The 12325-nt window shown below is 28.7% G+C and overlaps 1 protein-coding gene across 1 annotated transcript; it reads left to right on the top strand.

Moving 5' to 3' along the window:
• Positions 1-184: 184 nt before the first annotated feature.
• Positions 185-11892, top strand: LOC123294771 (peptide transporter family 1-like; the record flags this gene model as incomplete). Its single annotated transcript, XM_044875911.1, has 10 exons — positions 185-193; positions 289-367; positions 777-1005; positions 4741-5015; positions 5871-5959; positions 6883-7302; positions 8933-9261; positions 10088-10307; positions 11169-11408; positions 11675-11892. Coding segments are annotated over 10 exons (2070 nt in total), but the record flags the coding sequence as incomplete, so codon positions are not given.
• Between the last annotated feature and the right edge of the window lie 433 nt (positions 11893-12325).

Genomic DNA, 12325 nt, shown 5'->3' on the forward strand with positions numbered 1-12325 from the left:
ATGAAAAATATTTTTTAACTAAATTATGTTTTTCCGTGAAATAAATAAAAAGTTTTCCCATATTATTTCCGTTTTTTCCGTGGTGATTTTATTGTTTTAAGAATACAAATTTTACTACACTAATACTAATTTTATACATTCCCTATGTATGCTAATATTATAGAAGTGACTGTCAGTTTGATTGTTTATTTATGTTTGTTTGATTGTCTTTATTTGTTTGTTTATGAATTTGTCTTTCATATCGAAAGCGAGCAAAACATTTAATGTTGAAATTTTTTCTAATTTCAGAGAATGAAATATCCAATAGCAGCATTTTTTCTTATTGTAACAGAATTTTGTGAACGATTCACCTACTATGGTATACGAAGTAAGTAATTTTGGTTGTATTTCGATACCCTTTTAAATACTTGGACCCCTAATGAAGTGAAATTTCCATCAAACTTTTTGTTTCTCTTTTAAGAATTGGTAATGATAAGTTTGGCAATAATGAAAATAAATAAATCCTGGACTGTGGTTCAAGTGCCCAAATTTACCTTTAATAATACCCAAAAAGACAAACGAAAAGTATCATGGAAACGATTTATTACTGATACATTACACTCATAGTCTGATAGTTATCTGTATATTAAAAACTTACTTAGAAGTTCTAATCTCAAAATATATTTGAACGTTAAAGTACATCTTCAAAAAATCCATTCTAGAAACGAAAATATGGATTCCTTTAAAAAAAAAAAGGTCTTCCAGAGTATTATTAAAAATCGACTTATTTTTTGCAGCAATCCTTCCAATATATTTAACGACAAAATTAGCATTCGATAGTAATGTGGCGACAACAATTTTCCACTCGTTTTGTATGGTTGTATATTTTTTCCCAATCATTGGTGCTATGATATCAGACAGTTGGTTTGGAAAATATAAAACTATTTTTTATTTTTTGATTGTTTACTTAATTGGAAGTTCTATACTATTTGGAAGTTCATTAATAGTATTTCAATATGAATGGAGGTATGTATACACTTTCTAATATAGACTAAGAAACAGTGAATTTTTGGGCTGTAAAGTTTCTAATGGCCGCAAGTACAAGCCCCATCTAACCCCAATGTTGATAGAAATGACATTTCTCTCAGAAGATTACTATTCCAAAGTTATTAAATGTATCTATCGCTCCTTACAAGTTATCGGATATACCTAAGTAGATTTCCCCGGAGTTTTAGGTCCTACAATTATGTTTTAATCTTGACTATATTGCAACAATTGCAGTGTTGCCAACATAGAAGTTTAAAAAAAAATTGAATCCGGATTTTTTAAGGGGGAAATGTTAATGGTTTTTTAGAGGATAAAAATATTTTAATAAATACAGAAAAAATAGTTGATATTTAACAATTTTAATATTTTTAGAAAATATTTTAAATATTTAAAAATATTACATAAAACAAGTCCTATTAAATTATTTCTATGCATTTTACAAGTATTTACTTTCTAAATATTATTAATTCACATTATCAAAGATACACTAAAAGTGTGGGCGTGCGATGATTTAGAAGTTTTTAGGGGATTTTGACCTTACTCTTAAGGAAATACAAGTTTAAGTGTTGACAACACCGAATAATTGCAATCCAGTAAATTGCTGCTTATAAAAAGGTAAACATCTCCAAAAACTTAATATTTCCAACAGAAACAGAATCGCGTTTGTATTATTTATATAAATTCATTGATTAAATGTCATGGTCAATATTGGAATTCACATACCTTTGACTCTTTGATTATGAAAAACTTGTATTAATTGAGTTACTATCAAGGTCGTTATCCATAAGAAAGAAAAATATGTTTATGAGATTGAGCTAATTTTCCATTATTTTTCGTGTCCAATTCAATTATTAGATGACGATGTTTATTAAATAATTAATAATAATTAAAAAAAAATGCGTATAGTATAATTAATTTATCAAATCAAGTATGCAAATGAAGGCAAATTAAATTCCTTAAACATTGCATTTATAAATTATACAGTGTGTCCACGTGTAAGTTGACAGAAAGAAAAAAAATTTATTTTTTATATCAATATCTGTAAAAAATTCCTAAACAAATTCTCAGAAAACTAATTTATCTTTTTTTAGTAATAAAGGTGAAAAAAATTTGGTATATCACAATAAAATAATAAAAATGGAATTATTAATTTAGATTAAGTATTGCTTTAAAAATATTTTTGTAAAAAAGAAACAAAATTTATTTTTTAAATCAATACCTGTAAAATATTCCTAAACAAATTTTCTTTAGAAACTTTGTAAATGATTTCTAAAACCTTTTCTCAAATACTATTTGGTTTCTATATTCACCGCTGCAATATGATCGCAATATATAAAGCTACACTTCTCCTAGGATCTATAGCTTAAAAGAACGGTGTCGTTGTATAAAGGCAGAAGAAAAACTGTAACAAATGCCATAGAGCTAAAAAGTATTATGTTTTATTTATGCAAGGCCATCTGAAACTACTATTGGATCGTGTTACCGTTAGGCCATAACTCAATAACATCAAGCTTCCTAATAATTTGCAACCTTCGAACTTTATAGTTTCGGAAAAATCTCTTGATAATTGTTTTGAAAAATAATTTCTATGAATTTTAAAGGTTAATTAACATAAAACCAAGGTGAACCTATTTTAGACCGAATCGAATCAATTTTCGAGAAAGCTACTCCATCTCCCTCTATCACAAAGCCATTGAATTCTTGAAAGAAAAATTCTCGAACTATCTGGTTACAGCGTGACCGAAGGCCAACAATGCGGCCAAAATTCGAAAATTTAAGTCGTGGTCTTATCGACCCTCCTATGGTAAAATATCATGTATTATTTATTATAGTCGAGTTGCATATGGCTTTCGAGAGTTTAAAGATCGCTGATTACAAATTTTATGTCAAGTGTACAGAAATTCACCCCCTTCACCCCTTATAGACCATCCCTGCACAAAAATTTGAAAGGCGGCCAAAATTCGAAAATTTAATTAGATCAGTTCAAAATTGAATCTCAGTGGTTTTTGTGGACGTTGATTACAAATTTTATGCCAAACTTACGGAAATTTACCCCCTTCAATTCTTATCAATCACCCCCTGGGGTAAATATCAAATTCAAGTAGCAGATACTAGTCGCTGAATTTTGTTTTAATCAATAGTTAATACTTTTCTCAGTAACCTCCAATAGGTTTAAAACAGCATCCAACAGCGTGTTATTACTGTTTCAATTAACAACTTGAATTTGTTAAAAAAAAAATTAAAAAAAAACTGTACAATATTGATATTTGTTTACGTATTTCACTAACCTTCCGACGTAGATTACATTTGGTTTTGTTGGATTTCCTTTACTTAAAGCACTTTCACACGATAATGACTTTTCCCTTTATATCTACAATATTGTTGTAAATGAGCGAAGGCCACAATCCGACTGAAAGTAAAGAGGAGAATTAGAAACTCTTTTTTTTCTTCCAATTTTGGCCGGATTTTGGCTTTTGGCCGCACTGTGAGTGTATGCTATTCGGATTTTTTTATCGGATCTACGAGACTACTTTGATTGAAGTTTCAAACCTCAAACTTTCAAACTTTGAAATTTCAAACTTTATGGACACCCTATATATTGTAAAGAAGTGATAAACATAAATCACTTCCTTATATAGGTATATGTCATATTATAATGTTTTTTATAGTTAATCTCTACAACGAAAATAATTATGCCGTCATATGGAAATTTTGTTTGTTGTCATTTGACTAATGATGTTGTCCAAATTTTTGTTTGTCGTGTACTACCAATGATGCCATGACTTTATCGATCTATTTAACGGTGTATACTAGGTTAACTCGGGTTTGAAACAATTACGATATAAAAATAACACCCAGGTACTGCAGAAAAATAAGAAAAAGTACCTGGCTGTGAACAATGAAAATTGGAAAAATTAACAGATTTTTCGAACAATAAAAGTGCCCAGGGCTGGTAGAATATGAATACCTATAATATATCCAAATTTCAAAATCGATAGAGTAAAGTGTACAATCGCAGTGCTTGAAATTCAAATGCAACTTTAACCATTTTTATCTGAAAAACCGCTTTTCTTTATAAACCTCTAGAAGATTCTATCTATCGATTTGAATTGAAATATGTTTATAAGTTGCTTTATAGACATAGAATGCTATATAGATAGACGGCTTGGCCATAATTATGATTATTAATTATACGCTATTTATAATGATTATTTACGATTAAATGGATTAGGTTGTCTAAATTTGGATATATTATTCTTGAATGCTTTAACAACCGAAATTTTTTTTGAAAATCAAATCAAATTCCTTTAAATAGAATATAATAATAGTAATATCAAAAGTGTTTTTAAAACACAAGCAAAACACGCAAAATTTAAAATTTCAAAATTTATTAAAAAAAAAACGCACAACGCGATTAAAGTTAAAGAAAAAATATTTCAAAAATCAACAACACAGGAGAGCAATATTTTTAAATAACGAAAGGAAGCAGCAGTCAAAACTCAAAAGCACGCTTTAAACATATTACAAAATTTCTAAAGAATAAGACCTAATAAAAAGTTTATTTTTTTACCATCGTGGCGCTGAGATCTTAAAAATATACTCGGGTAGACATATTTCCAAGCAAGGGCTTTAAAAGAGAAAATAGTTAAAAATCAAATTTTCTGAAAAAAAAATAAATTTTTAATAAATAATAATTTCTTTATATTCTTTTAGTCGGGTTGCAACTGTTATTGGATTAGTATTAATTGCAATGGGAACTGGAACAATGAAACCATGTTATATCGCTTTGGCTGGTGATCAATTTACTGCACAACAAAGTGTAGAACGTGCACAATTTTATTCATATTTATATTTAAGCGTGACCGCTGGTAGCTTATTATCGAAATTCATAACACCCATTCTACGAAAAGATGCATCATGTTTTCATGAATTGGATTGTTATCCCTTAGCGTTTGGCACAACCGGGATTTTATTAATATTTGCATTTGGTAAGTAAAATTATCTTTTATCCAGGAAATTATCTTGCTTTAGATAAATATTATAAGAAAGAGAATACAAAACATGGAATAGAATTTAGCCTTATTTTCAAACTTCTGAAAAACTTTTGCGAAATATTTGCACATTTAATTCTTATAACATACAGAATGTGTTTTTAAGTTGGCATATACTTGAAACTCGATAAATAATTTTTATCGATAAAAATGTTTCAAGTGAAAAATGTTGGGTGTGTAGGCGCACATCTAACGCAGACATTAAACTTGACCTAGTTTTTCAAGCTCAATGAAAAGCTTACTCTACTCCATAACTGTGGTAATCGATAGATGAACACTTTAAATTATAAAATTTTTATTGATTAAAAAAGTAACATTTTTTGTTTGAAACATTTTTTCGCAAATCTTAAATCTAGGCTCTGTTCGAAAAAAAATTTCTAATAAATCCAATAAAAGTGGTTTGTTTTTCTATAAAGATCATTTTTGTTCAAATTGAATGGACAAACGCACAAAAAGGTAGATTTTTGCTTTCAATTACTGTTTAAACTATTCGGTTTACAAAAAAATGTTTCAAACAAAAAATGCTCGCGTAATTATAAAGAACAACTTTCTAATTTAAAGCGTTCATCTAATATTTGTTAGCTATGAATCAGAGTGAGGTTTTAATTTTTCCTGAAAACTTAAATCGAATTCAATGCCGGTAAAGGATGTGTAATTTTGAAACTAACATTTTTCGTTTGAAGTTAGACGATACTAGTCGAAAACCGAAAGGGTTTTACTCATTCATTTTGTTTCATAGGGTGATGTTTTGAATCAAAATTGGGAAATAAAATTTGTATTTGTATATTTTAGTGATATTTTTAAGTGGAAGTAGTCGATATGTCAAGAAACAACCAAATAAAAAGAAGCCAGTGATATTTGAATTCATAAAATGTGTTAAGGTAATTATTCTTTATGTGTCAGTTTTTAAAAAGGAAATAAAAATTTTAATAAAAATTAACTTAAAATTCGTACCTTCTGCCCAACAAGAAATAATATATGTACTTCTAAGCTATTCCATAAAATTGAAAACCTGGTTTGGATTAAGGGGGTATTCTGGTCTCGAAGCCTAAATTGTAGACATTTTTCAAACTGAAATTATAAAAAAATGAAAAACATTTTTATAGCCATTTTTTCATATGATATTTATTGACATTTTAAATTTAAAAATAAAAAATAGTAACTATTAGTCTAGACCTCAGCCAAAAAAATTTATTTATTTATTTATTTAAAAATATTCAAAATTGAAATTTTTTTAAATCCATGGTTCGGACGATAAAGTGATTTATAAAGAAGATTTCAACAAAATTTCAAAGGAATCGGTTGAGTAGAACTTGAGATATCACGTCAACCATCTCGAAAAAACGCGTTTTAAGTTTGAGAGACAGTTCCGGCAGAGTAACACGGATTATAATATTATTCACTTTGGATTAATCGCCGAACTCAGATCCAAACATTGGACCGTCTTCTACTTCATATGCAAGATTTTGTAAAATTATTTATGCTAATCGAGCTGTTTTGTTTTCTTTTGAAGCAGCAGAAGCTTGTAGTACAAAATAATTCGAATTTTTAAAAATTCGTTTAAGGACATATTCTTAAGAGTCGAACCTTTAAAAATATGCAAAAAAAAATCGATGTCTTCAAACTTCCCTGGTCAAAGACCAGAAAAGTGCCTTAAGGCTAATATGAAGCATGAGTAGGTACTCAAAATACTCAAACCTAATATAGTTGTATTCAAGTACTCAAACGTCGACCCTGAGATCCGAATACCAAAAAATTTTATTGACATGATCAAAAATATTTATATAAAATTTCTATTTTTTAGCATGCCTCAATACAAAAAAAGTTGCATAGCAGTACAGTAGCAAAAGATCACTGGCTAGATTATGCTGATGATAAATACGATAAAGAATTTATCAATAGTGTTAAAATGGTGATACGAATATTTGTTTTATATATCCCATTGCCAGTATTTGCTGCGTTACACGACCAACAAGGATCTCGATGGACGTTTCAAGCAACACAAATGAATGGTGATTTAGGTTTTATCGAATTAAAACCTGATCAAATGCAAGTGGTTACACCAATATTAGTATTTATATTAGTTCCAATATTTAATAAAATTATTTATCCAATGTGTGCGAAAATTAATTTATTAAAACGTCCATTATCGAAAATGTTGATTGGTGGTATTTTAGCTGCGTTTGCATTTATTATATCTGGATGGGTACAGTTGGCATTAGAGGTAATACAAAAAATTGATTCTTTTAAAAATTACTTTTTTTATTTTAAACGCAATTTTCACTATATACTTATATGCAGTTAATTTTAAACGCAATTTTCACTATATATATGCAGTTAAACCATGGTGAAAAAAATGTTTGAAGAAAGAATAAGTCTTAATAAGTCTTAGAAAACTCTGAAATAGTCTTAAGAACTCTGAATAACTCTGAATTAGACTAATCCAAGAACGTTGCGAAATTCATAGTTATTCCTAATACTTTTTCAGAAATTCAAAGAGTTTTCTAAGACTTATTAAGGCTTATTCTTTTTTCAAATATTTTTTACGCCAGGGAGCTAGAAAAATGATCTACATAGGACAAAAAAAATAAGCATTCTGTTTAATTGGTTCATATAAAAATTTTCCATTATATACTTGTAAAAATCCAGGTAAAATAAATAAAATTTTAAAAAATAACAAAATTGAAATGTTGGAAAAATGTATTTCAAAAACAAGTTTCATAGTTTTACTGAATTTAAGAATTGCTGAACTGCTAAAAAAATTATGAATTTCTGTTTAAAAAATGATGCAATATAATTGTTTAAAAGTATAAATATTTAAAAGCATAAGTCTATCAGAGAAGGAAAATGTTAAAGCAGGTTTTTATTAAAATACCATGTTGAAATACAATGTAAAGACAGAGTTGAGCACGCAATCGTTTGTTTTTTTACATACACACTTAACTGATATTCCTCTATAATACAAACTATATAATTTACACCTAATTTTCGCTCTCACGGGTAAATAATGATGCTTACGAAAAAATGTTTCAAACAAAAGTAGTTTATTTTTTCGTGTCAATTGAGTTTACATTTAAACTTTTTCTATCTCCTACGGTTTACAAAATGGGTCCCACGGACCCAAGACCCAATGACCTATGTTGATCATTTACGAACTCGACCTCACTTTTTGTGTCATGAGCATGCTATAAAAATTTTAGATTGATATCTTTCGTTTTTGAGTTATCGTATTGACAGACAGACGGACAGACCGAAAATGAATTAATTAGCTGATTTTATGAAATCCTATACCAAATTTTTTTTCGTTGCGTTAATATTTTCGAGCGTTACAAACTTGGGACTAAACTTAGTATACCTTGTATATTTCATATACATGGTATAAAAAGTAGAAATATATTGAAATAGAAACATTTCACGTAGAGCTAATTAAAAGTAGTTATTGAAATAAATACCACGATACTCGAAATAAAATTGTATATTAAGAAATTCTATTTAAAAAATATATTTAAAAAATATAAAACATATTTAGATCTCACTAAATAAAGATATTTCGATTGCAACCATCGTCAGTAGCTAAAGTTATTCAAATAACACATTACTAGCATTCTTTCAACAATTATAGTAGCACAAAAATAAAATAAAAATACAAAATTTGTCCCAAAATTGAATAAAAAAATTTTTTAAGATCCCCAAACATTTTCCCCAAACAGTTCACAAAAAATTATTTTGTGGGTTTGAAAAATTCTTTTATCGACCGTAATTTATATCTATGAGTTGGATTTTAAATTTAGAATAATTTTTATACCATCTTGGAGATGCTAAGTTCACAGGTCTCAAATATTATTTCTTTTCAGAAAAATTACGTACCACCTAATGCAAATTCTCCAGAATTAAAAATTTACAATGGCTATAGTTGTCCGTTAAACATTCATTTGGAAAATTATAACCAGAGTGAAATTGAAATTAATCCATACGATATGTATGTTTTTAAAGATTTTGAAAAATTACAACCTATTGTTAACTATCAAATTGAAGAATCCGCATGTAATGAGGAAACTAATGGAACTTTTAAGCTGAAAGAAGGGATATCATATTTTTGGCGACAAAATTTCATATTGAATACATCAGAAATGATTGAATTCCGGAATACACTTATGTCTATGAAACATTATTCAAAAATCAAGTAAGTAATATATAGGCGTCATATTCCTAATGTAGACTTATTATTTTTATTGGGATAAATCTACCGGATTTCGATAATCAATTCGGAAAGTTTTGGAAGAAGGATAATTTTTTTAAGTCGGTTTTTTTCGTTGTAAAAAATAGAGAAAAATTTTTTCCGATTTCGGAACGTTCCGCACACCCCTTCGGCACGCTATTTTGGAAAAATTTATCTCCACATTGTTTTCTTTGGTGACGTTCATGAATGTCTCTGCTTCGGATTCTATTGATCGGATTGAGGCCAATATTGTTTGTTTTGAATTTTTGCATATCCTCAAAATCTCAAAACGCAGTAACATCATATTTTCGTTTTTCTCTGATAACTTTTCGAAAATGATGGAATTGAGTCGAAAATTTTGCAAAAAGGTGTAACTTATGATCATAAAAAAGTGTGGTAAATTTTAGCCCAATATATAATCTCAATTTTGAGAAAAACGAATTTTGCTGAAAAATTTCAACAGCTCGCGCAGTTCAGGGAAATCACTCCTGACTCCATTCCTCCCAATTCCCTCTCTGTGTACACGGTCCTGTATTAATGGGTCACTATACTATTGAGGAAATTACTAAAGACGTCCAGTATTGAATTTGGCAATCATAGGCAGTCGTAAATCTTAAAAAAATAGGACAAAAAATAGGCAATTTTCATTTCATTAAAAATAACAATAGACAATAGACATTTCATTAACAAATAACAAAAATAAACTAACCGCAAAAGTTCCGAAAATTTTGTGTCAATTTCTCTAACTCTAATAAATATAAGTTCCTAAATGTTTTAATTTATATTTTAGTGCTTTAATAAATGCTGATAATGGTAATCATTCAATACAAATCTATGAAGGATTAGATTTAAAGATTGTTATTGATTTGGAAAATATAATTTTTGAAACTTTTTTAAAACCAAATACTTATGATTTGGTAATAGACGGAGAGCGTATAAGAAAGTTTGATTTAAAGTCTGATGAAGAATATGTGATAATTATTAATTTTATTGATGCTACTGAGAAATATGTGAGTGCAATAAAATCAAAATTTTATATATACCAAAAGTCTGTTACCAAAGGCATAGAGAATGAACTGTGTGCTCCCTATTCAACCGTATAGTAAATACGGGCATGAAACTATGGGAAAGATAAAGCAAATGTACGGCCAGTAGTTGTCTTTTTCTAGAATTTCTATAGAGCTATCAAAAACCCAGGTATCAGCCGCACAGTCGCTTTGCCTGTTACTAAGATCAAAGAAGTTCAAATTCGTAGATGCTACCGTGGTACAATTAGACAAGGCATGTTCTTGCGCTAATTCACACTCTTACTCATGATTGTTCTCTCTCGTGCTCTTCTCACCAGCCTCCGACATATTGGCGGAAGTTTTATTATTTAAATCTATCAGTGCACATTTCTCTATTTTTAATATGTTACATTGAGTTGAAAAGTGAGTTGTGGGAACTATACTAAAACGTGTCCGTGTCATTAATATACCTTGTCTAATTGTATCATGGGTGCTACCACTTATAGAAGGGAAATAACAAACGGACTTATATTGTTCAGCATTAAGTTAAACTAATAAATAAAGACCAGCCCATTCTTAAATTAACATCGAAATATAACATTGCGATCGTTTTAAGCTTGGGTGCCAAATAATTGGTTCAAGCTTGGGTAACCAGTCTTCCTAAACCTGAGTGCAAGAAAAAAAAATTTTACTGAACTGGATCAATCCTCTAATAAACTGATGGTTTTTCATTAGCTTTAGCCAAGGCTTGAGCAAGGGCTGACAAACCCTTAAGATTGTCATGTCGCTTACTCCCTTTCTGATCTTTTTCTAATTTTTGTTCTCTCTTTCTCTTTCTCTGATTTTGAATTTATTTTTTTCAAGGACATTAAACTACTCAATATATCTAAACCGAATAAGAAAATGCATATTTTATGGTTATTACCACAATTTTTGGTAATGGCCATATCTGAAGTAATGTTTGCAATTACTGGCTATGATTTTTCATATTCACAAGCACCAGAAAATATGAAATCCGTTGTGCAAGCTGGATGGTTATTGAAAAGTTCTTTTGGTAACTTAATTGTAGTTTTCATCGCTGGCATTCGACTTTCAAATGTACAGGTATGCATCGTCGTTTAGAAATAGGAAATTGGATCAAATGATTTTATTTTCAAAAAAAGACCGTAAAAAGCTATTCAAGTTTTAAGAAACCTTCTATTTTTTTACTTTATTTATATTTTGTAATCATAGCAAAAGGGTGTAATAGAAAGGACTTAAATGGCTTGCCTCAGTGTTTTTACTTAAAATAAAATTATTTGAAATCACTTACTTTTCCAATAAGTTCTAGTAAAAGATTAAAAGTTAAAAAATTTGTATTTTTGTTTCAGTCTAACGAATTCTTTATATTTGCAAGTTTAATGTTGTTGTCAATGATATTGTTCTATTTTCTAATCAGAAATTATACATACGTCGAACAAGGCAAAACGAATCATGACGATGTTACTGTTCAAGAAACTTTATTACCCCAGATCGATCCTGGAAAAAATAAGAAGCCTGTAATTTTATAAATTCTTGTACCTAAATAAATTTTTATTTTTTTATTTATTAATTTTATTAAATTTTTTTATTTATTAAATTCCTCATTCTTACCATACTTTTTAACTATAGAAAATTTCAAATTTCATTTTTTAGGTATCTCTTATCTTAAATATTTGAGGAGTGCGCGAGTTTTTTTGAAATCTCTCCAGAGTCGTGCGTTAAGTTAATACGAATTAGTATTTTTTGAGTCAAAATTACCTACTTATCGTAAACAACGTGAACATGGAAAAAAACAAACAACGTACAACGCAAAAAAACATGAACAATGGAAATAACGAACAACGCGAATAACGAACATCGATTACATGAATATTTTTCGAACAGAATTTTAGGCGATATTTCAAAAACTATTTATTCATTCCTGAAATTGTGTCTCTCAAAATCTTATGCGAATTAGTCGATATGTTAGAGATTTATCGAGGGATTTGTTTATACGGGGA

Source organism: Chrysoperla carnea, chromosome 3, assembly GCF_905475395.1.
Source record: "Chrysoperla carnea chromosome 3, inChrCarn1.1, whole genome shotgun sequence".
Lineage (NCBI taxonomy): Eukaryota > Metazoa > Arthropoda > Insecta > Neuroptera > Chrysopidae > Chrysoperla > Chrysoperla carnea.